At 35.6% G+C, this 26,621-nt stretch overlaps 2 protein-coding genes across 5 annotated transcripts in view; one reads left to right on the top strand and one right to left on the bottom strand.

Annotated features, from left to right (window-relative positions):
• Positions 1-4,230: 4,230 nt before the first annotated feature.
• Positions 4,231-6,703, bottom strand: LOC107585543 (RING finger protein 26). The gene has a single exon (XM_016272595.1). The coding sequence runs from the start codon at positions 6,111-6,113 to the stop codon at positions 4,830-4,832; it is 1,284 nt and encodes a 427-aa protein (XP_016128081.1). The 5' UTR covers positions 6,114-6,703; the 3' UTR covers positions 4,231-4,829.
• Positions 6,704-16,402: 9,699 nt separating this feature from the next.
• The window catches only part of LOC107585542 (cell surface glycoprotein MUC18), a 34,048-nt gene continuing 23,829 nt past the window's right edge, over positions 16,403-26,621 (top strand). For all 4 annotated transcript variants that reach the window (XM_016272594.1, XM_016272593.1, XM_016272592.1 and 1 more), the window contains exon 1: positions 16,403-16,548. In XM_016272594.1, the coding sequence (XP_016128080.1) occupies positions 16,491-16,548 (58 nt within the window). In that variant the 5' untranslated portion in view covers positions 16,403-16,490. The remainder of the gene's footprint in view (positions 16,549-26,621) is intronic.

Below are 26,621 nucleotides of genomic sequence, written 5' to 3'. Positions count from 1 at the left end.
AGGACGACAGAACAGGACGACAGTTAGGACGACAGAACAAGACGACAGTTAGGACAACAGAACAAGACGACAGTAAGGCTGACAGAACAAGACGACAGAACAAAACGACAATAAGGACGACAGTAATTAAATGACAGAGAAAAAGCAGGCAGGACGACAGATTAAGACGACGTCAACACACAACATACATGCCTACATATACTGATTTACCTGAACAAGTAGGCAATGACTGTAGACAAAGACAAATGTATAGTACAAAACACAAAGCATTTTTGACACAAATGGAACCTCATATCTTTTGCATATATATATGCCATGTTATTTACACAATCTACTATAGTACATGTCATAAAACTTTACAAAACCTAAACTGGAGATAAAGGGAGTTCATTTTAGTTCTTTGTTTTTTATATTAAATAACAACACAGATTCCGAACGTGTAATCATTTGTAGCTATAATGCTTTTATTACGAAACATATTATGTTTACATTTTTATTAATGTCAGCAGAGGGTGTCCTTTCATTATCCTCGGAAGACTCGCGCCTGTATTACAGATTAAGTTCCCAGTTCATATTTTTGGTTATACATTTGTTTTAATAACAGCAGAGGGCGTTCTTTCATCATCATAACCACACTACTGAACGATAATTGCATACAGAAACAAGAATAAGCATGGTCTAGTTCAAAATCACTTACCTAAGAAAGAACTGGGTAAAATAAGGTGGGTTATGGTTAGGTTTAGGGTTATAACTTAGTTATTACCCAGTTATTGTAATTACTATAATAAGTATGCACATGTTGAACAGGACTGTAAATGTGCTGCTTCCACAAAAGTAGCATTTTTGTTTTCACAAGTTACTCTCCATTTAATTGCCAAATCTTTGTGGAATTTCATGTATAATGGAAGTCCCCTGTGCAGTGGACGTTTTTGTGTGGGTGTGAGGAACTGGTGTTTTTCCCCGTTCTCATCCTCAGAGACAGGAACATTCCTACTGACCCAGAGGCTGGACTTCCTATTTGTAAGATAAACTCATATTGGTTCAGTGGGCCCGGGGCCAGACACACTTACATATACACTGTGAATTGGATGACCCTCTGAACTGAGCTCAGTCTATTCTAGCTATGCTATACTTGACTACATCCCTGCATGAGTATCAGGATCCCAAGTGCTTGTTTTTCAGGAAGTTTATAGAAATGTTGAGGGTACAGTATCAAGCTTTTGCTCCTTCTAAATGCTACAACAGTATTGAATTTCAAGATGAACTGTCTGTTTGTGAGATTCATCGTAAAGTTCCCCAAAAATGAAAATTCTGTCATCACTTACTCACTTACCCGTGTTGTTCCAAACTTGAAAGATTTTGGTAATCTTTGTATCAAAAATTTAGATATTTTTAATGAAGTCTGTAAGGTTTCTGTCCTTCCATTGAAAGTACAGTTAACCAAAAGGCAGAAGATACAAAAAGGTCATAAAGGCATTAAGACATCAATAACATTAATAAAAGCCTAAATTGAGTAAACAAGGACAGAAATTTTATTTTTGGGTGAACTAACCTTTTAAGAGAATGATGCCATTAGCCATATTTTCTTCATGTTTATCTACTTGTCGTGAATAATTGAAGGGCTGATGTTGCTCTAATATGGTAATTTATTTGAGGGTTAGTCAGAGTGTACACCTTTACAAATAAGGGAGCAAAGGTTAACTTTTAGCCAGACTCAAATCGATAAATCAATCAACAAATGAGAAACATGTTTTGAAAAAATGTCCCACATGTGCTTATAATTAAATTCCCATACTCTATAATCTAGACTAACAAGATTGTGTTTTAAAAAAGACATTTAAAATATCTTACTCTAAAGACTCATTGCAGTGTTGTGCGAATAACTGTCAATGAAGTGGTGCTTAGTTTTATTTCAAGGAACAAAATAAACAAGGAAATCCTCTTTTATCTCTTTTTAAAAAATAGACACTTTACTCATTATGTTAAATTCATTATGGTGCCTCACTTCCTAAGCTTTAGGTTATTTTTAAAGTATTGTTCTCAAGTATGCAGTTCCAGATAGCAGATATGAAAGACGCATCTGATTGTAAGTACTCTGGGAAATGGTTGAATGCTGTTTCTAAGTGCACAACAATTTGAGATTCAGATTTCCATTTGCCAAAAATGATGGCATGTGGAGCTGTCCAGTGCTGAATGTGCCTCTTTTATACTTACAGAAAAAAAGCTTGCATTTCACACACATTATATCAAACGAACCACTTACAGCTACTTCTCTACCACTTAAAATCTTTTGAGTTTAAACTATATACCAACACTCACAGTCAAAAGTTTGAAATAACTTGATTTATTTTTTTAAATCTTATTGAATTAAGTTTCGTAAGCTAACAAATGCTGCATTTAATTAATCAAAAATACAGCAAAAATAGTAATATTGTGAAATAATATTAGAATTTAAAATAATTGCTTTTTATTTAAATATGTTCTTGAGCAGCAAATCAACATATTAGAAGCATTCTGAAAGATCATGTGACACTGAAGACTGGAGTAATGGCTGCTGAAAATTCAGCTTTGCCATCACAGGAATGCAATTCCATGTGCTACATTTTAAAATATATTAAAATACTAAAGTCATACACAATATTATTGCTTTTACTGCGTTTTTCATTAAATAAATGCATCCTTGGTGAGCATAACAGAACTACTTTCAAAAACATAAAAAATCCTAAATTTGATCCGCAGTGTAGCTGAGTTTGTGAAGCACAATAACACTGGATCAGGCTTCAGGAAACTCCCTTCCCATGATTTAACAACTGGAGGAAGTGGCCTCCATTATACTATCTGGTTCATAAGGTCCCACGCCCACGATCAGCATCTTAAAATCTCAGCTTGTGTGCTGATCTCAGCATAGAAGTGGTATAAGTCATTTATCACAATCAGAGACATTGTTGTGAATTGCATTTTAGTCCAATGATGAAACTACTACAAGTTGTGCTGAAGACAAAGACAATACGACTGCACAGTCAAATACTGTTTATTGTTCATTTGGATAGTCAGTGAATGTGGTTTTGATATTATCCAGGCCTCTGGAGAGACAGAGGAGAACTTCAGAGAAAACAAACATCTGCTGTACAAGAATACAAAAGGCTTGGGGCTTAATATGGAATGAAATCACAGCTTGTTTAAAAACCTTAAAATTACAATGATAAACCATGGGTTAGTGCTTGTCACCTGCATTGTGCAGAATTGAGAGTGACAGAAATAATTAGGGAGTCATTTTTTATATTTTTAAGAAGGACAACAGTTTGCATGGACCTTGCAAATGCTTCTATTTTTCTATTAAATGCACCTGATTGTCTTGCACATTGTGCCTTTCTGAATGTGTTTTGAAACCATGTAAGACCAAAATAATTGAGATAAACCAGAAAAGCCTGTACTACCTTGATTCTCTAATGCATAAGATGTTTTCTAAAATAGTGATTTCTAACATCATCCCCTGGTCAAAGCTGAGCTAAAAGCCTTTCTGCCACTCTGTTTTTTTTTTACAGGTAACTGAATTGAATTACCGTCTCTCAAACCAAAAAACAAGCACAAAATTTCGATCTGAAAATGCATTAATCAATACCACTTGAGCAGTGAGAGGGCCTTAATGCAGTTCAATAATAAATGACAAAAACAGCACGAATACATAATCAGATTGTAGAATGGCTTCTGAAAATATCGTAGTGACATTTGCACTTAAAAAGAGTGCAAAATGGCTTTGGTGGAATGATTACAATGTATGCAAAGCACAACAAAATTTTCACAAAAAAATAATCAATATGATGTTGTAGATGCTCCCATGAAACCTTTGATCACCTTTACAATCAGGCAAAAAATTAAGCAAACAACAAATCATACTAAGGCCCAACATTAGTTGTAGTATACAAATATTCCTAATAAACATCACAATAATCCACAGGTAATCAACAAGACTTCAATCCATCAATTAACATTGAAAAGCTGCATGTTTGTAAGAAACATTTGAACTTTAAACGATCATTTCTGGCAATATTAACACTTCCTCCAGTGAAAAAGTCCATCCCATGTTGTCCTCTTGCATCAAAATCCACCAACATATCTGTTTAGAAATGTTTTGGACTGTTTTCGCTTGTAAACGTTGCTTAATCTGTGCATGTTTCTCTCCTGATTCAGACGAGATGACTTTTTCACTGGAGAAAGCAATATTACAGATAAAGGACTCTTTTGGAATGGTTTGAAGTTAAAAATGTCTTAATGATGGATCTGCATATTAAAAAACACAGCTTTACATTTCACAAGACACTAATTGATGGACTGAAGACATGAATTACTTGTGGATTATTGTGAGGTTTCAAAAATTCCCATGAAACCTTCTATCACTTTTACAGTCAGGCAAGAAAATCAAGTAGACAACAATTCATACTATAAGGCCTAACATTAGTATTGTAGCATACAAATGTTGCCCATAAACACTTGACAATTATAAATCTTCGATCTTCACAATTAACACCCCGTTTTAATTTTTTTAATACAAAGCTTACATTCATGTGATATTGCTGTATGAGAAAAATAGCGTTGCTTCTACAAGCTGATGAAAAAAGTGACAATGAATATAAAAAAATAAAAAAAGCACAGTCACAGTCATCAGCCTCGCAATCACGATTTATAAAAGCTTGTGATTTAAATCTATATACAAGCAACCGTAGTGGAATGAACATCTATGAAAAAGGAACAAGTGGTTTCCCACATTTCAAGAACAGTGCTGCTCCAAAAACCTGAGGATGACAGAAACACATCCGTAAACGCTTCCCTCAGAGATACACATCCATGGTCTGAAGGATCATGTGGCGGCACAGGGGGCAGTTGTGTTGGTAGATAGGCTGGCTGAGCAAAATGTTGGTGCAGTCTCTACATAAGCACAAATGACGGCATGGCAGGAGCACGACAGTCTTGGTGCTGTCTTGACAGATCACGCACTTCTTCCTCTCCTCTTGCTCTTGCAGAAGAGTCAGCAAGTTGTCAGCCGGAGGGCCTTTGCAACTGTCCTCCGAAGGAAACTTCCGGAGTGGCCTGTGAGTGCTGGAACTGGGAAGCGGTGGGTTTATAGGGTCGTCCACTTGGTGGGCATCCTCAGGTGCGTTTTCCAGCACATTAAGGTCAACTTGAGGCTCAGGGTTGGGATCAGGCTGCTGAACGTCCCTCTCTGCCACTTCCATCCTGGCAGGAACCATTACCTGGCTGCGATGCCAGGCCAATCGCCGCCACACGTTCCTCTCGAGCACATTGAGGCGGTGTAGAGCCCTTTGGAGACACCGTAGGATGGGGACAGCGTTGATGTAGTTGATTACGCGCAAAGACACAAGTTGTGGGAGCGCGGGGTTTAGATATACGGTGGCACTCGCAATTATGATCAACGTGAGCAGCAGCCCGTAAGAGTTGAGCAGGAAAATGCTTGCAAATACATGGCACATGGATCCCAGGAACTCCATCGCCAGTCTGCATGGCGTCCACAGCAGGATGGAGGTGCCGACAAGACTGCTATAAAGAAACGTAAGCACCGTCAAAGTCAGCTCAAGAGCTTTCTGCAAAGGGCAGGACACCGCTTCCACCGTGCTGACCACCACAGAGTATAAATTCTGTGTGCCTATGAGCAGCAAGTTGATGATCGTGTTGATGAAATACAACAGCAAGCTGAACACAATTCCACAGCCTTCCCAGGCCTGTCGCAGCAAACCGTGTCCCGACAACAGTCCGCGGTGGAGAAGCTCTTTGGTGCGGAGCAGTAGATGCGAAGATAGGTATCCGATCATCTTGAAGCTTTCCAGGACGCCTCCCAGCAGCTGCATCCAGCCTCCGACCATGTTATGGGTCACAACTGTTACTCCGTCCCTCATGGTGATGATGCAAAGCAGAGTGAGATTCCAGAACTCTGACACTGAATTTGTGAGTAGCATAGGCAGACTACTGGTAAAGGAGATCACTGCCACCAACAGCTGAATTATTGAGCTGACAATCACAAAATTTAAATCCAGGAGGAGACAAATGACATCTATGCATTTCCCAATTGAACTAAAAACAAAGTTCAGTAGACCCATAATAAAGATTGCTAAACTGTAGCCTTTGTTAGCCGGAATGGACTATATATTATTTGTCGTATTATCTGTGCTGTCAAACGACATAGTTGAGTCTGTAGTTACACAAACAAACAGCTCTCGTAGCCAAGTTAGCTCGCGTGCTAACCCATTCGCATCTTTACTAACGCTGACGCCTTGGCAAACCACTTGGGGTTAAAATAAAATCAACTCAAGTCGTATTATAACTGACCATTAGCTGGGAATGGCATGTCCTCTGTTTTGGACCAAAACACTCATCCCAAACATGGGTAGCATAGTGAAGTGTCTGCTTACACATGGACGGGAACTGCTCGGCGGATGTTTACGTTTGAAAATCGAAACTGCTGGTTGTGTAAAGATGTATCCCAATTAGAGGTTCATTTTTATACACGGTGTAATTCAAGCGTCCGCGTTATTTTGTGAAGCTCCAAGACGACGACAAACTCGCGTCTTTGTTTGGATTATTAATGACTAGAATCGAAAGCTTCTCGTTCTGTTTCAGTCCGTTGCTTCCGCTTTACAACACGTGTTTGAAGTGGATCAACCCGGCGCTCGGGCTGCGCAGAAATGCGCCTTTCTACCTTCTTTTGGTAATTTTATTGTGCATGCCTTGATTATATTACAAATAATGTACAAATAAAGGAGATCTAGGGTGATGGAAATTAAATCGCTCGTGATTGGTAGTTTAAACAAATAAATCCTTATCTATGCTGTTATCAATTTCGAACAGCTGTTGCATGAATTGCATGAATTGCATGCTTGATTGAATCACTGCCATAATTTATTTATTTGTCGGTTGTTGGTTCAGGCATTTGGCTTTTGTACTTAGAATATTGGACATGTTCTACAATATGCACTTTGTTTCCATTTGAAATGTTTTTACAGTTTTGTCTCACTAGGGTGACCATATTACCCTACCCATATTTATTTTCCAAAAAGAGGACAGTGGGTGCGGGGGCTGGGGTTGGTTGGTGGATAAAGTAATGCCCAAAATAGCGCCCAAAGTTGCGCAATGACCATATCCCAAATATCAAAACTCTAAATATGTCATTTCCATACGTAAAATACATATTTTTTACATTTACACAGCTAAAAAGCTTCCTACCAGTGGCCATCCTTCAAAAAACTCAACATCTAGCACAGTTTTATCACAGAATGCAAAACGTTTCAATACAAGCATTTCAGTCAAATGTAATTTATGCAACATTTCAAACGGGGAAAATCAACCCATGGTAACAGTATAAAAGTAGCCCAATTCCATTAAAAAAAAAACGTGGACTTGACAACCCTGCATCCAACACAAGCTGCAGGAGTCAGGGGAAAGATGACTGACAGATCATGTTGGAGGATTTGTTGCTAAACAGACCCTGAGCTCATTGACAAATATCTGATCTTCTTTTACACAGAGTAGGCGTGATGGCTAAATGAAAGTGAACAGCGAGCGCTCATTCAAAAGAGATGTAAATAGGCTACTCCGCATATTGATGGCAGCTCCCATGTGCGAAAATTATATGCAATATTGGAATGTTTGCGGAGTGGTCGGGACTGGACACAAACATCACGGGAGAGGGCAGTAATGGTCAGAAATTCAGTGGGAGTGGGATTAATAAAACAGTCCCTTGCAGGGCTCTAAAAAAACGCACACAATGAATGGCGGCTGTAGAAAGCAAAGCCGAATCCCGGACATTTTGTGCGATTTAGAAATCCCAGCCAGACGCATTTTTTTAGGTCCGAAAAGAGGACATGTCCGGGGAAAAAGAGGACGTATGGTCACCCTAGATTCACAAAACATAGGCCCACAAAAGTCCAGTTACACAAAGTTGTTTCATTTAACAACTAAAAATACTTGTTATATTATAAATAATTGTTTCACTGTTTAAAATCAGCTGAAAATCCAATAATAGTCTGTTTTATGACAGGTTTCATTCTGACATCTTACCTCATTCAGTATGACAAAAGGGCAAAATGAGAATGTGTGTTCAAACTGTATCATTATTCCTGAGCAAAAATGGTAGAAATGTTTAATAGTCTTTTGTAGTCAAGGATTATACAGAAAATGACTGTCAAAAACAAATATAGCCTACACTGAGAAATATTTATTGGAGTAAATTGCCAACTAGCCCTGGTTTCGCTAAGTTATTATTTAAGACTGTTTTATTGTTACCTATTTGGTTGTTAACATTTTACAGCTCAATCATCACAGTATCTTTCTGAAGCGGACTTTATGAGAATATTTATTTTAAATTTCAAAGGAAATAATGTTCTTGTCTGCTCATTTGAGCTGGACAAATAAACAAAATGATGATTTCCATTTTTGTCAGTCAAGCTTGAAGAAAATATATAACTGATTGATGCTTATAGAACAAAAGAGAATGCCAATAGAGAGAGAATAGCCAAATCAGCTAGTATTGCATTTATGAATGCCTCTGTTAATATTTAAAGGGCAAATGTCACACAGAAACACACGCACATAGACACATGCAAACACACAAACAATGTGATGTGTTGGAATGCAAAACTGCAGCTTTGCTGAGCATTTGTCAGGGCCGGTAGGTCGAACACTCTTTAACCTTCATCTGAGGCCAAACAGACATTCTCAGCTGAGGGCCTCTTGGGAAAATAAACAAACTATACTGATCTGAGGCCCCCATTTGGAAGTAACAAAGCCCTGGAGAATAGATTTCCTTTGACAGATTTCCTTCTTCTAGAGCATAAAGCAAAACATATCTGTATTTTCCATGGGTCACTTCCACTCCATTAAACTCAGTGACAGTCCTCAAGTGCTCCTGTCTGCTCCTTGCTTGAGCATTAAAGGAAATCTTCTCTCACGAGGGAAACAAAATACCGGTGACTTGATTTTGTTGAAGGCTATTCTATTGTTTCACTGACCCATTTCTTAAGAAAACATGTATTTCCACTCATATGTGACAACAGCTGTTGGATTCTGTTCAAACAACAACATGGAAATATGTTTAATGTGGTTTCTTAGCACATGTTTTGTTGAATTGGAAATATTGTTGAAACGTTGATGGGTAGATTGTTATCCCACTCAAAATAATCGCTACACAATTTTTCACAATCAATGACATTTCATGCAGTCCACCTAATCCTTTTGTGCCGAGAATACATAAATCAAGTGAAACTGAACAGTGGATTTCTAGTTCCCAGCATGCTTTGCTTGGGACTGGATTGGGGGAGTAAATGTTGAATGTATTTGTTATGTATTTTTAAGTAAAGGGAAACATTTGTTAGTGTTTTGTGTTCAGTTATCTTGAAGATTTAGAAGTAGTTCTGTCATGTTGGAGTTTTTTGTGTGTGTGTGTGTGTGTGTGGCTACCGTTGTGGAGAAGAGAGGAGCTTATCTTGCTTAGCTTGTTGGCTTATAGATATTGAGAGTGAAAAGTGTTTTATCTGTTAGCATGCTACCATGTGTCATTGTTAGTTAGCAATCAGCTGGAAGCAAGAGTTCATTTGGTAAGTCAAATTTTTTGATGTATTTTGTTTATCAGAAGAAACTTACACTACACTGAAGGCATACAGTATATTTTATCAGTTTATACAGGACAATTTTGCTGGAAATCGAAACTTGAGCCGCTTCCAGCAAACTGATCCTGAATAAACTGATAAGTAGCACTGGTTTAAACTACAGCAAAACTCACAGAAGAGGTGCTTTTTCACACTTCTGTTTAAAATGTCAAATGTTTCAAAAATGGTTATGATACTGTTTATCATATTCAGTTTATGGAAAACGTTTTAAAAAGTTAAGTACAGTTATAAAAATCATGTGTTCTCATATTTATTTTTTTTGTAGTGTGTGAGTATTAACGTTAAAGGTTTGCTGTTTTAACAAATTACCCTTTATTTTAATAGTTCATTTTAGACATTAGTAACTTTGCAACGACATGTCAACTAACTCTCAGCTATTAATAGACTGTTAAATTAGAATTAGTATAATTTGAAATGTATTTGCAAAGTTACTTGTAGTAAGAAGAATGTGTTGTTGAAGATACTCTAATGAGTGGTAGTTGACATGTAGTTGTAAACTTAGAATTAGTAGAATGTCTAAAATGGACTATCAAAATAAAGTGTTACCTTTTAACAGATGTTTCTGTTGTTTTTCATGTATGTGATTTTTATTCATTTTATTGAATCCAGTTATGGTCAACTGACCCCGAACATAATGATTGTATCCAGATTTTGAACCAAATAACAGGGTTAAATTGCAGCTGGTGCTGTGTTGACTCAGGAAGTTTATCAAAAGCAATATGAGGAGAACTATTAATAGTCCCTCAGTTAGAGACAGACTGATGGTGCAGTAATCCAGAAGCTTCTATGGGAAAACACAAACTCTCAACAGAAGAAACCACTGGTGTGCTGTCTGGTCACAACCTAGGCTATGACTTCACATACCACAGCAACCCACGAGCTCCAGCCAAGTTCAACACTTGAGCGAGCTTAAAAAGAAGGATAGGAAGGGAGAATGAAAGGGGTAGAGAAAATATTGATATGTTCAATTGGACAATCCCTTGGGCTTTTTAAGTAAAGGGAAACATTTGTTAGTGTTTTGTGTTCAGTTATCTTGAAGATTTAGAAGTAGTTCTGTCATGTTGGAGTTTTTTGTGTGTGTGTGTGGCTACCGTTGTGGAGAAGAGAGGAGCTTATCTTGCTTAGCTTGTTGGCTTATAGATATTGAGAGTGAAAAGTGTTTTATCTGTTAGCATGCTACCATGTGTCATTGTTAGTTAGCAATCAGCTGGAAGCAAGAGTTAATTTGGTAAGTCAAATTTTTTGATGTATTTTGTTTATCAGAAGAAACTTACACTACACTGAAGGCATACAGTATATTTTATCAGTTTATACAGGACTATTTTGCTGGAAATCGAAACTTGAGCCGCTTCCAGCAAACTGATCCTGAATAAACTGATAAGTAGCACTGGTTTAAACTACAGCAAAACTCACAGAAGAGGTGCTTTTTCACACTTCTGTTTAAAATGTCAAATGTTTAAAAAATGGTTATGATACTGTTTATCATATTCAGTTTATGGAAAACGTTTTAAAAAGTTAAGTACAGTTATAAAAATCATGTGTTCTCATATTTATTTTTTTTGTAGTGTGTGAGTATTAATGTTAAAGGTTTGCTGTTTTAACAGATTACCCTTTATTTTAATAGTTCATTTTAGACATTAGTAACTTTGCAACGACATGCCAACTAACTCTCAGCTATTAATAGACTGTTAAATTAGAATTAGTATAATTTGAAAGGTATTTGCAAAGTTACTTGTAGTAAGAAGAATGTGTTGTTGAAGATACTCTAATGAGTGGTAGTTGACATGTAGTTGTATACTTAGAATTAGTAGAATGTCTAAAATGGACTATCAAAATAAAGTGTTACCTTTCAACAGATGTTTCTGTTGTTTTTCATGTATGTGATTTTTATTCATTTTATTGAATCCAGTTATGGTCAACTGACCCCGAACATAATGATTGTATCCAGATTTTGAACCAAATAACAGGGTTAAATTGCAGCTGGTGCTGTGTTGACTCAGGAAGTTTATCAAAAGCAATATGAGGAGAACTATTAATAGTCCCTCAGTTAGAGACAGACTGATGGTGCAGTAATCCAGAAGCTTCTATGGGAAAACACAAACTCTCAACAGAAGAAACCACTGGTGTGCTGTCTGGTCACAACCTAGGCTATGACTTCACATACCACAGCAACCCACGAGCTCCAGCCAAGTTCAACACTTGAGCGAGCTTAAAAAGAAGGATAGGACGGGAGAATGAAAGGGGTAGAGAAAATATTGATATGTTCAATTGGACAATCCCTTGGGCTTATAGTCTTGGTCTGTGAAAATTAGCCTTCCCAGCGATATCATTTTTACCAGGGCGTGATCTTTCTGTATCAGATTCATACCCCAATCAAAGGAAATGCAGCATATTTGTGCCTATAAAGATTCTGAGATATGCATATTCAAGCTGCAAAGGCTAGCGTTTATTTCAGGCGGCCATGTTCCACTACCAATGAGAGAGACAATATATAATTTATTAATAAAAAATATATATATTTAAAAAAAAATTATAAATCATTGGAATTAATATAAATATAAAACACATATATGTATTCCCAAAAGACCAGGTCAACCTTATTTATATCTTCCCATCACCACAGAAACATCCTTACACCATGATCAAGACTACTGATGTCAGTGTGTCCTTGAAACAAACCCTGTTTTTGTGAAGACTCTTTTGCGCACATATAGAACCCTAAATGTCTTCTGCTCCCTGCCCTTGAGCCCCTTCACTCCTTAGACGTTCACAGCCACCACCCTTGTGTTTAACAGACAATAGCCCCTCTCATACAAGCAGACAACTCCAAAAAACATTCCCCAGGGTCCAGAATGGAAAGAATGACTTCTTTCCTACTTCCTTCCTGTCATTGAAGGAAAAGCATGGTTCTTTCCACTACTTCAAGAAAGCAAAGCAATGATATGTGGGATTCACAGATATGAATCATTCTGGTGGGTTATCATCAGTAAAATCACAACTGATTGTCTATTATAAGTTACAACTTAAGGTAACTAAATAGCAGTTGTTATGTGGTTTTTGCTGATAAAAAAGGACTAACAGGCCGAACAGGACTTGAACTCTTCAGTGCTTTTTTTCTCCTAGACATGTGAATGGTGCTAATTGCAGAACAACATGTTGTGGTAGGCAGAGCGTGTCTAACATGATCCACCTTTAATGGACTGTAAAGAGAGACATGTATGCACCATATGCTCGTCTAAATTTTGTATTCATCTTGTCTGTAAACATGCTCATATGGCATTTTACAACATAATTTATTAGTAGTAGTACTTTAAAAATTCTTAATTTTTGTGAATACCACAATTATAGGTATTTATTTCTGTATATGTTATACCCAATTGATGTTATGTTTATAAAATGGGAGCATGGGACTTACACTCCAAACCCAGAATGGGACTTTAGCCACACTTAAAGGAATAGTTCACTCAAAAATGCAGATGAGTTTGTTTCTTCATCCAAACAGATTTGGAGGATTTTAGCATGCCATCACTTGCTCAACAGTGAATCCTCTGCAGTAAATGAGTGCTGTCAGAATGAGAGTCCAAACTGCTGAAAAAAACACAATAATCACAATAATCCAAAACACAACTCCTATCAATCAGTTAACTTCTTGTGATGCAAAAAGCTGTGTTTGTAAGAATTAAATACATCATTAGGTCGTTTTATCTTTGTCGCTTCTGGACAAAAGTCCATCCATAATGCATCTTCCTATTTAACTCTATTTAAACTGTTACTTCTTTTTGTAAACTGTTATTTGAAAAACATGTTTGTGCTTTCTTGAAATAATGCCTTTGGTTTGATATTGTGTTATCTAATGCAGCTTCATTGATACATTTTTAAGTGGACCTATTCTATTCTATTCTAGTTTATATACTATGGAATGAAGAATGCATTTCAGGAATATAATTTAAACCAAACTAATTGGTAAAACTTTGGTAACTTGAAATGGATCTTATACACAATTTTACTTTGATATATAAAGTTATGCAAAATGTTACCAAAATGTGATTAATTTGCGTCTCTTGTTTTTTTTTTGTCAGCAGAGCACCACCACACTTTCCTCCAGGTGTGCAAACATTACCTAGCTGTCAACATCATACTTACAAACTACAGCCAGCAACCTATTACTTTGACAAAATACTGCCTTCACTTCATACTGAGCTCTGAAACTAAAAATGAGCATCTCAAAAGGGATTTGACTTGGTGGGTCATGTGAGGGAATAAACCATATCAAATTGATTCTCGACTTTAGTCCCACAGGAAATCTTCAGCCTATTTTCAAATACATATTCCTTGGTTTGTCTTGTAATTAGTTCTCAGCAGTAGATCACTGGATGGATGATAAGATTACAGGCTGTCAGAATCTGTTTTTCATCCACTAATGGTAGACAGTTCAAATAATGTCAATTTAGAAACTATTTAAAAAGTCAACTAAAAGCCTCATTATCAAGAACAACAGCATTTATAATGACTGTTGATAAATATAGAATGCACTGATTAAAACTTCAGGCTCCATCACCTGAATAAATATCAGGTCAAGCTATTGCTCATGTGCTTAGACTGCATGTCAGAAAATATACGTCATATACTTCAGGAGACACGATGTCCCTATACGTCTCTCAACCAAACAGCAGTAAATAAAGGTATTATCATGAGAAAACAGTCAATATTGTATACTGTACACTGACACTAGAAAGTTTGTGAACCCCTACACTTTCTATGTATTACTGCATACATGTTACCAGCATAGTAGTCAGATCTTCATTAACTAAATAAAGAGAACCCAGTTAAATTATCATTTTATTATTTTCCACTAATTTGTCAAACAAAATGATCCAGAAGTAAATATCTTTGTGTCTAAATGTATGTATATATATCTTTGTAAATATATGAACTTCCAGGGTAAATGGAGTCAGCCCTTTTGAAAAAAACATATAACTTTTTTTTTTCTCAAAATTTGGAATATTCTATGAGGCCACAAAGAAACAGGGAAACATCTAAGGATCTACATGTCTCTCTTGCATTGGCTATAGTTTAGTGTTCATGAATCTACCATCAGATTAACTGAAAAAGAACGACAGAATAGCATGAAGGAAGCCAATGCTCACATAGAAAAACATGGCTCCAATTCCAAAGTTTGCCATTTGGATGAGCCAGAAAAGTTGGAAGAATATTTTGTGGGACCAATGAATTAAAAAATAGAACCTTTTGGTTTAAATGAGAATTTCTGGCTGGTTGTTATTATTGTCGAAAAGCCAGTAATTTTATGTTATGACCAATATGTGATAGATATTCATGTACAATTTAACATGGAATAAAATCTTAATATGAATATTAAAAAAATGTATATAATTATTCTATGTTTTTAAATAAATTAAAAATAAAAATAAAATTACTCAAATTCTACAAGTAAATTTAGGCATCACAACATTACACTATACAGTACAAAAATTATATTCATTTTGAGATTTGCTAAACATTAAATTTAACAGTGTTATTAAATTATTGACTTAAAAAATATATATCTTAAGGGTTAGATCATATAAATATGAAAATAGGGGAAATAAGCAAATACATAAAACATCAAATCAAGCAATATCCAATATTGGCAAATGTGCATAAATAATAATAAAAAAACTCTAATATTGGTAAATATTGTATCAACAGGGGCGTAGCACCAAATTTTGTGCCCCATTCACACAACCAAGGGGGTGGGCCCCTCACAACACAACACCTCATCAATCATATTAATAATAATAATCAGTATATCATTATGGGCCCCCCTTCACCAAGGGCCCCTGTTACTCAGTTTCACTATAACCCCCTGTCCAACGCCACTGCGTATCAATGGCACAATATATATATTTTTGTATTTTACGTGCTATTTATACGCAGAAACTAACTTTGGCGTGCATACGATACGCATGTGTTTGACGTGCATATAATAAGCACTTTTGTGTTCATATAACACGCACTTTGTTGGCGTGCATATAATACGTATTTTGGCGTACATATAAATAATACGCACCAACACCACACCCCTAAACCTACCAATTGCGTATCATATGCACGCCAAAGTCCATTTTTGCGTCTAAATAGTACGCCAAATAGAAACAGATAATCGTGCCATTGAAACGCACATTCATGAGATCGGGTTAATATTGTTCATCCTAAATGAGAAGCTACAGGAGAAAGTCAAGGTTGTCAGTCCTGAAACTGAAGCACAGCAGAAAGTCCAACAGCAATAATTCAACCATAAACACACAAGTCTTGAAGCAGAAGATTTTGTTTTTTTGACTGTTTTGAAATAGCAAAATCAAAGACCCGAACTTAACCCAACAGAAATGTTGTAGAAGAACTTGAACGAAGAAGTTTATGCAGGGAAGCCTGACAACATCAATTAACTGAAGCAGTGTTTGAAGATGAATGGGGCAAATACCTTCAGGCGGATGTGAAATTTGTGCAGAAATTGTTTACAAACTTTATGCGTAGCCTACGTAGTTTCCAGCAAAAAAAACCTGCATAATACTTATATGATAATAATATGTTCACTTTAAAATGTTCGTAAGTATTATAGCTAAATACCGCGTTTCATGTGCATTGGTGTTGCAGACCGTGTGGCATACAGGGCGCAGCCCACTATAGGCCCCGCCCTCTCATCTCTCCGCACTTCAGGAGCGCTCAGTGCAAACATCTGCCCTCTGATGATCTACAGGAGACTTCAGCTCTCCGGCACACTCACTCTCCTCGCATCAAATCTCGGATCAGGGAGACATGACCCTCCGTTATAACGCGCTCTTGATCGCGGGACTGAGCGTCCTCACGTGCAAAAGTAAGTCAAAGTTTCAACTGAGCATGACAGAATCAGTTAAATAGTCAACAGGAAAGTTTATGTCAGGAATAGTGTGATGTAAGCTGTGCCGTTCATTCTTGTGCAAAAGTGCGAGATGCTTTCCTCATTCATAAGAAATTAATGAGAACATTGTATATGTAATGCATTTTCATTATAAAGGCTGAGCACAATTCATGCTGCATGTGGGGTGATACAAGCACAACTCTTCAAATACTTACTATGATTGTAATTAATTCTAATGTTTTGTAAAGCAAGTTCACTTGTTCTTCAGATCATCAAAAGGTTATACGTTAATTTCGTATAAATGTTAAGTATGTAAACAAATCACAAGTAGTATTCAAGTACATTTGAACGTAAAAGCCCACACCCCACATGCAGAATAACATTAAAAGAAAGTGAAAAGAATTGGGCTTTCAGATATTTCTAAGTAGTCTTTAGTGAGTAGGCTATTCAGTTTTGCATCTTGATTTTTTTCATGAGTCATTAGATATTTAAAGGGGCCAAAAAAGTTAAATTACCTTAAATTTAATTATCTATAAAAGCCACATTAATTAATTAATTAATTAATTAATTAATTAATTAATTAATTAATTAATTAATTAATTAATTAATTAATTAATTAAAAGCCTAAAAGCCACATTAATTAATTAATTAATTAATTAATTAATTAATTAATTAATTAATTAATTAATTAATTAATTAATTAATAAATTTAACACTTTCATAATTCTGTAATTTTTTAAAAATATTCTTTAATTTAGTAGACAAAGACACAAACAGTGTTATAAACACTCTAAATATCTTTTTTGAAGTTGTAAATAAAGACTTTTGGAGTATGTTTTACAACAAAATGCTATTTCAGTTTTTCGGCTTCAAATCTTCATATTTATTTAATATGTTGCTTGCTAATACTTTGTAATTATTTGTACTTTGTAATTAAATGTACTAGAAATTTTTGAGTGAAAATTGTTTCAACATCAAATGTTTTTCAGTGTGGGTAAAACAACATTATTGTAGCATTATATATAAGCGAAGGAGCCTGCTGCGTGCTTATGTTCATTGTCAGGAGCTGTTCATGACTGGAGGAGCTTCAGTCAGAACACTGAAAGGAGTTGTGTTGAGGACACAGTAGCAGGTTTATATCTTTCTCTTCACAGACCACGGGACCGTGGTTAGATAACATTAGTGTTTTAAAGACTGTTTACCACGAGATGATCTAATTTGTAATGAAGCACTGAATCATAACTTGAGCAGATGTGTTTTGTAATCATGTTGAATATATGGTGGAGTGGCCTACTACTTTAGCACATTATTGTATAATTAGACATGAGGATCGACAAGGAAGGAACTGCATTCCCACCAATGGCATTTTCTTTGTTCTGAAGCATCTGTTAACTGACGTGTGAGTTCATAGTCAGACATTGTTTCCATTCACTCTTCATTTTTCCTTATTCTTTTGCGTAATTATCCCCGCTTCCGTTGACCACCATTCAGGCTTTTCCTTATTGTACTGACCTCCTGTTTCAGCCCCCTGCTTTTTTCCGTCTCCTTTTCTGCACACCTTTTGAGTTCTGGCCTAATCTGTAGTAGCTCAGTACATCCTTCTGCCTTTCTGAGAATATGAGTCACAAACTGCTCTAATCATATAGTTGCTTTATTTTACCGCTTACAGAACTTAGGGTTTTAGTGTCGTTTTGAGTATATACCAGAAACCTTTACCAAATACCAAAAATAGACTCTGGAATGCAACACTTTTTTTTCAGTTCAGGACATTCGTAACAGCTTACATCATTGCTTTAAAAAAACAAAAACAAGGGCCAATATAGATCAGTTGTCTAATATAAATAGATTTGGTCTGTTTTGGTGAATTAGATTTTTATCTGTGTAATGTTATCCAGAACTGTCTCTAGTAATTCTAAATGTACAGCACTATTCAGGATGTCTTGCCCATAGTTGGGGCCATTTTAGAGTTACTACAAATTGGCTAAATCCATCACTGAGCAAAAAAAATAATGCATGAGATAAAATAGAATATACAGTATATTCAGAGATGTTTTATAGGCAAAAATTAATGTAGCCCCTTTTTTTTTAGCAATATTGTTCTCTTTCACCACAGTCACATTTCTAAAGAGATTAGTTACTACTTTGTATGAATGTGTTCATACAACATGTTTTGCAGCTGTCTTGTTTTACTGTGTTGGATTTTGTGGGTTTGAACATGGCCTGTGTAAAGTGCACGCAGTGAACAAAGCTTCTGTGAGTTGAGACGCTTTTATGTGCGTGGTATGAAGACCCTCTCTGAGCCATTGAAAGACTTACAACACTTGGATCTCAACATTTTAGACGATAAAAGAAACAAAGTGCCTTTCTTGACACCGCCTAATTAAGGGTTAAAGGCCATTTTCTATCTCAGGACTATGTCAAAGATGATGTGTGTTTACTCTTACAAGGCATGTAGTGAAAGAGTAAAGGTCTTTATATGTAGTTGTACATAATGTATATAATAAAGTAAGCATCTTTAAAGCATGCTAGCAGTGCTACTGTTGAAATAGTCTTTAAAGTGTAGCCTAAAGTACCCATTTATGTAAAACAGCGGTGGAATTAGAGTTAGAATATGTTTAAATTGTTGTTATCACCATCCTAAATCTCTTGAGACTGAAACTGATGCATTTATTTATGCTGGTGGTAGTAAAAGTACGAGTCAACTTGAGACTTGTGTTGCACTACTTGGGAAGAAACAAGTTTCTTCTTAGTATATGTTTTTCTTTTTATATAAAATATGAAATTGTGAAACAGAATCTACACTAAGAACACAAAAATATTTCTTATTATAATAAATGTTGAAAACAGTTGTGCTGTTTTTGAAAACTGTGAAACATTTTTAAGGATTTTTTGATAAAAGTTCAAAAGAAACTTGATTCTGATTGGCTCATCGCGTTCTTCGGCTTGACCCATGGCACTGTTATCCATTTATCCGGGTAACTGAAACTGGCATTACTTTCATATCTTGTATTACTCGCATCTCTTTTCTCATTCAAACCAACTGGTGCCATCTTACATCTCTCTTATTTATTGTAGAGAAAATGACCTCAGAGATAACATACAATTAAGATTATATAATAATTTTAACTCGAATCGATGTTTCATGTCCCCATATTTATTAATTTTGGTGATTAGCCATGTAATTCACTCCACATCGACGTCATGATAACCTTGTCTGGGTTTAATAATATATTGCGATAATGATTTACAACTTCAATATAATATGTTTGTTTCAAACTGATAATGTTCCAAACATTATTTGTGAAGTTGAAAAATAAACTGTGGCATAGGAATGAACACTTCAGATATGACCGCACGCTCTGTCTGAGCTTTTGTTTATCCGGGTAACTGAAACTGGCATTACTTTCATATCTTGTATTACTCGCATCTCTTTTCTCATTCAAACCAACTGGTGCCATCTTACATCTCTCTTATTTATTGTAGAGAAAATGACCTCAGAGATAACATACAATTAAGATTATATAATAATTTTAACTCGAATCGATGTTTCATGTCCCCATATTTATTAATTTTGGTGATTAGCCATGTAATTCACTCCACATCGACGTCATGATAACCTTGTCTGGGTTTAATAATATATTGCGATAATGATTTACAACTTCAATATAATATGTTTGTTTCAAACTGATAATGTTCCAAACATTATTTGTGAAGTTGAAAAAGAAACTGTGGCATAGGAATGAACACTTCAGATATGACCGCACGCTCTGTCTGAGCTTTTTGTGCTTGGATTCCTGGCTTAAAGTCACTTTCCCTTTTCAGAATGATCATACAGTCAAACCTTGTGCAAGAACCAATCAGAGAGAATCATTCTGAGAGGCTGAAGCACATGTCATGAGTGATAATTGCTGCATTCCTTGCATTCAGTGTGTTATACAGTACAGTGAGTCTGCTATGTTTGTTGTTGATGAGAGGCATTCTGGGTCTGAGCCCTGATTTATTTGAGTGATGGATAGCAGCTGACCATCCATTAGTGTTCAATCACTGTGCACGACTGAGAGTCATTTCCCCTTCATACTGCTCTCTGTCTCTGCTCAGACCTAGAGCTTCTCCAGTGTGGCCTCTTTGCCACTTTGTTTCCAGGAATAATCTGCATGCTTATAATACCTGGTATATGCATTGCTTTTTTGTTCTGTCCATATCAATCCTCTAAATATCTGTCCTTATAATAGAAGAAGAAACCTGCTCCTGCGTATGATATTCTGTGTCTATCAGTGTTTTATAAATATGTGTCTGGGTAATGCAGTATTGTTGAGATTAGGCTGACAGAATCCAGATCTCTGCTAGCGGAAAAAGCCCTGCACTCTTGTTAAACTATTACTATAAACTGAAGTTAGGCATGTTTTGAGGAAAAGTCTTCATTGCATTGACAAGTTGCTTTCCCATTATTTTGAAATTATTTTGTTTTGATGAGGAGATGTCATTTATTTTCTGTGTTATTTTTATGTTTAAATTTCTATAATAGCTACTAGTAAATTGTCCATAGGTTGAATTTCCTCTCTTTGTCCGACCAATGGCAGCCAGGTTACCCAGGTATAGTATTCTGGAAATCTGTTTAAAAATTTTATTTATTTTTGGTGATATTAATGGCTCAAAATTTAAATACATATAGGCCTACATAATGTTGTACTTGCTGTACTTCTTTCAAGAGCATCGATTTATCTAAATACAGTAAGTAAGCAGACTTTATAAACTTTGCAATCTGCATGCTTATAATACCTGGTATATGCATTGCTTTTTTGTTCTGTCCATATCAATCCTCTAAATATCTGTCCTTATAATAGAAGAAGAAACCTGCTCCTGCGTATGATATTCTGTGTCTATCAGTGTTTTATAAATATGTGTCTGGGTAATGCAGTATTGTTGAGATTAGGCTGACAGAATCCAGATCTCTGCTAGCGGAAAAAGCCCTGCACTCTTGTTAAACTATTACTATAAACTGAAGTTAGGCATGTTTTGAGGAAAAGTCTTCATTGCATTGACAAGTTGCTTTCCCATTATTTTGAAATTATTTTGTTTTGATGAGATGTCATTTATTTTCTGTGTTATTTTTATGTTTAAATTTCTATAATAGCTATACTAGTAAATTGTCCATAGGTTGAATTTCCTCTCTTTGTCCGACCAATGGCAGCCAGGTTACCGAGGTATAGTATTCTGGAAATCTGTTTAAAAATTTTATTTATTTTTGGTGATATTAATGGCTCAAAATTTAAATACATATAGGGCTACATAATGTTGTACTTGCTGTACTTCTTTCAAGAGCATCGATTTATCTAAATACAGTAAGTAAGCAGACTTTATAAACTTTGTCATAGCTTTTCAATCTCAATCTCAAAATGCCTTTTGTAAAGGCATGGTGCTTATCAGTGCGCAAAAGTGTTGACCATTATGTAATACTTTCATTTCCCAGAAGGAGCATAAAACGGCTTCAGAGGGAGTGAGTGCATATGACTGAGATAGAGAGAGAGAGAGGACAGATCAAGATAATTGTGACTTTAAACTCTTTCCTAATAATGGTAGATGGTATATTGAACTCTGTAAGTGACCAGTGAGATCAGAGGCTCCACAATTCTTTTGCAGCTGGATTTATTAATGTCTGACTCCTTGCAACTTAGTCATTTCCAAAAAAAGTGTATGTATTTTTCCTATTCCTATTCCTCCATCAGATACGGCACATTTTATAATATTTCAAGCATTGCAAAAGTTTTGAATTTGAAATTAGGAGTATGTGTAAAACTAAACATTATATTAAAATTGCATTGTACACTTTAAAGATTTAAAGCAAATGTTAATGACACGATGATCAAGGAAATCAGATATCGTTGGGTTTTTGGGTATCATCATATAAGCTATGTGTGAAGGATTTTCCAGAATTAAATTTTATCATTAGCAGTTATTAAGGATGTCAAATATAATAATAAAAATATTTAAAAAAATGCTGATAGTTTTTTATTCCCAAAATCAGTTAATCATTTAAATTAAAAGAACTAGAACTAGATAAATAGAAGAAAAAAAAACTATTTGCCAGTGTGCTAAGAAAAAAAACTTTATTCAAGATATATTCTGTAAAACAAATCTTAATATTTAGGCAGTTTATCTTTCAAATTTTATCTTGTTTTAAGGATGTTTACTCAAAAACAAGACAAAAATACTGATTAGGAGATTTGTTTGCAGTGCAGTTAAAGCTGTTTAATGTCACCAAACCTGACTTCAGATCTCTGGACACGTTCCCATACTGCTTTCACTCTTCTGCACACGGGTCCCAGCAAACAGCTGCCCACACCTGGCATTCAAACAATCACAGAACGTGCTCAAGTTCAGGTTTCAGACAGCGAGTCCTGCCCACCCCCACAACACCAGCTCTCCTGCTGGGTTACAGCAATGAGCCATATGATTCATTGTGATTGCTCAAACACAGAGTCTGCCTGTGAGTGGCTGTGATATTACCTTTTATGACCAGCACATACTATTTAGTACAGTCAACATTTGGGAATGTGGCTGATAGTCACTAATTGTCACGCTCATTATACATAGCTCTAGATCACATAACCTGCAGAGGTTAGTCCTGTAATAGAGACCGTCAATCACTGTCTACTTCGATGAATAGATCAGATGCATTTATTTGATCAAAAATACAGTAAATACTTTAATATTCTGAAATATTATTACAATTTAAAATAGCAGTTTTTATTTGAATTTGTTTTAAAGTATAATGTATTCCTGTGATGGTAAAGCTGAATTTTCAACTGCCATTACGTGTTATCAATGTTGAAAACAGTTGTGCTGCTTACTATTATTGTGGAAACCATGATACTTTTTCAGGATTTTTTGATAAGTGGAAAGTTCAGAATAACAGTAAAATATTTTACACTTTTGCTCAATTTAATGCATCCTTGCTGAATAAAAGTATTAATAAAAAAAAAAACAATTCTTACTGAACCCAGACTTTGAAACAGTAATGTATAGTACAGTATATATGAATGCATTATATAAATGCATTCTTGTTTGTTTTGTAAATAATAAAAATGGTCCATGTGACATCAGTGGTTCAAACTTAATTTTATGAAGCTACGAAAATACTTTTTGTGTGCAAAAAGCACCATTAAATCATGCTAAGACTATATTGTACTAGTGTTCTACAAGTCTTCTGAGCAGATTGGACATTGTCCTTTGTGTCCATCAGAAGACAAAGTCATACGGGTCAAATGACAAAAAAAGATGATAACGTAACTTCTTCTTCGGATTCAGTCCAAAAATGATTCCAAGTTGAATTCGTCCTCCAGAACTTTTGCTTTACTTTGGGGACTTGAGATGCATAATGGTTAGAGGAAGCAGTATTGTGGTCTGAAGACAGAAATCTTCAATTTACAAAAGTCAGTTGGGCCTGCAGGCCTGCCCGCTGGGAACTCAGAAGGCCTGAATGCGGCTGTTGTTCGGGAGGTCTGGAGGCTGCATCGAGGCCTCAGAGGAACTGCACTCTGCTCAGCTCTGGCCATGTGCCACAGTCTAACTGCTTCTAACATGCTGCAACCCCTGGCTACTTTAACTCAATAAGAACAAATCATGCAAATCAAACTACAGCTTTCCACTTAAGTACATCTAAATGTGCAGTAATATGTATAATTATAATGGTGTATATGAGTATAAAAATACTCTGAATGCTTATGTGCTGTGGGAAAAATCAGTTTACAGCTGTTCTGTTTGCTCGACTTACACAATGAATGGGTTACAGTTCATGTGTCTGCAGTGGTTTGTCATTTTAAATGAATCTGAGTTGAATTAATGGATCAAATTATAATATATAAATATATAAATATATAATATATATATAATATATATAAATATAATGTTTACAGATGTGGGATGAAATCAAATAATTCACGCCACTTAGGTCAGTGGTTTGACACTTGTGGGGGGCGTAGTACTGCAGGGCATGATATGTCATTGTTGTACATCAGTCTTGAGTTTGTTTGGAGTTCATTCAGAATATTTTGTTGGCAAGTAATATTTTAAAATGTATACTTTAGAAATCTAAATATTTTCAGGGCACGGCCGAATGATTTTAAACAGAACTGCAGTGCAGTTTTGCAGAACATCAGTTTGTCAGCATACAAATCCCGAGCCCAAACTATTTTTATGTTGGTAAATCATGTTCTGTTGAATTTGCTGTCTGAGAATCACTGTAAGCTTGGAGCTAGGTTTTAACAGCCTTGGTTTAATGCTCAATATGAAGGCTGTATGGTGGCAGTTAAGTAAACTGGCATTGTGATTGGCCTCATTTTTGTGGTTTTCTGAAACTATTTAGCATTTATGTGCTCTTAAAATAAAGCTCTGGATCATCTTATGCAGGAGATTGGGGTGGAAATTATGAGTTGTGGATGGTAAGGCCAGATTGTCCTCTGAATGGGGGTAGTGTCTTACAATAGCCCTTAAAATGTGAAACACACACAACTGGATATTTAATTACAAATAATCACATGGCAATGAATCGGGAATGGAAACCTAGAGAGCAGCCTGGTAAGGAACTCAACAAGTGATCAAATGGGAAAGCCCTACATAGGCAACACTGTGTGCACACAGTGTTGCCTGTGTAGGGCTTTCCAATATGATCATGAGAGACTCTACTTTTAGTTTCTTTGACATTATAATGTTGCTAAACTAACAGTAAAATGATCGTTTTTGATTCTGCTAAAAATTTAAGCTAGACCCACATAGCACAAGCGGTTTGGATGAAAATTTGTATCAATACTTCTCAGTATGGAATGGAAAAAAGTTTCTAATACACATTATAACACGTTGCAAAGCATTTTGGAATTGGCTTTTCATCTGTACAAATGATCTGTGACATGCTAAAATGGGGTCTCTGAGGACTTTTCTAGAAACCGTACTGTTCTTTTTTATGTTTTTATCTATCTTGTTATGCACTTTTTTTTTGGCTTATTTTTAGTCAGGCCATTGACCTCCTGATTAAGTGTCTAGCTGCTGATTTATATGTATTGGATTTTGTTTTATTATTATTTTCTCATGCATTTAGCATTTTATACATTTTGACAAATGGGTGGGAAAATGTTACAAAAAAATTTTTAAATTACAAATTGATAGATTAACTGAGTCTTGATTATTAGTGAAAATCATTATTATTTACTGAAATAATACACCATGAATGACTTACTTATAGTTGTGCCTCACATTAAACTGGGTTGGAGAAAGTGTTTTAAAAATTTCGGCTTTAATGGCCACAGCAGTTCTGACATCATCTTGATGAAAGACAGAAATTCTTTTGAAATAAGTTTTTATTTGATTAGACACAAGACGGATAAACATATTAGTAAGAAATGGAGATGGCAGTGGTTTAAAAGCAGACAGCTAAGGAGGATTTCAGGCTCAAACACCTTCATAATGTCCACATGAAAAGCTCATGACCATATAGATATGCTAATGGCCATAGAATAAAAGTTACATAGTAATCACAGATGTGGCCTTAAGCGAACACATCTGTAAAAGGCAAAAAAAGCAGGATTTCTCATTTCTCAACAGCAAGTCACAGCATATAAATGAACATTTCTGACTTATATTTGGCCTGCTGTCAGAGACAGATAGGGATCTGTTTCAAAATCAGATCACATAAAGAGCTCAGCCATGTGATCTGATTTTGAAACAGATCCCTATCTGTCTCTGACAGCAGGCCAAATATAAGTCAGAAATGTTCATTTACTGTATATGCTGTGACTTGCTGTTGAGAAATGAGAAATCCTGCTTTTTTTGCCTTTTACAGATGTGTTCGCTTAAGGCCACATCTGTGATTACTATGTAACTTTTATTCTATGGCCATTAGCATATCTATATGCTAGCACACTCCTAAAAGTTGATTGAAAATGATTTTTTAGCAATACAATTTAAAGTGTTTCTCTTCTCGGAAAATGGACCAAAATGACGACTCATCCTGTACTACACAATTTTTGTCTAATTAAATCCTCTATGAGAATGTC

This window comes from Sinocyclocheilus grahami, unplaced genomic scaffold (genome assembly GCF_001515645.1).
Source record: "Sinocyclocheilus grahami isolate Dianchi unplaced genomic scaffold, SAMN03320097.WGS_v1.1 scaffold72.1, whole genome shotgun sequence".
Lineage (NCBI taxonomy): Eukaryota > Metazoa > Chordata > Actinopteri > Cypriniformes > Cyprinidae > Sinocyclocheilus > Sinocyclocheilus grahami.
The sequence above is the reverse complement of the archived record's forward strand: the minus strand, read 5'-3'. Positions and strand labels throughout refer to the sequence as shown.

What these genes read in the sequence shown, in the direction of transcription:
- LOC107585543 (XM_016272595.1), bottom strand. Translation starts at nt 6,113, where the DNA reads ATGGGTCTACTGAACTTTGTTTTTAGTTCAATTGGGAAATGCATAGAT.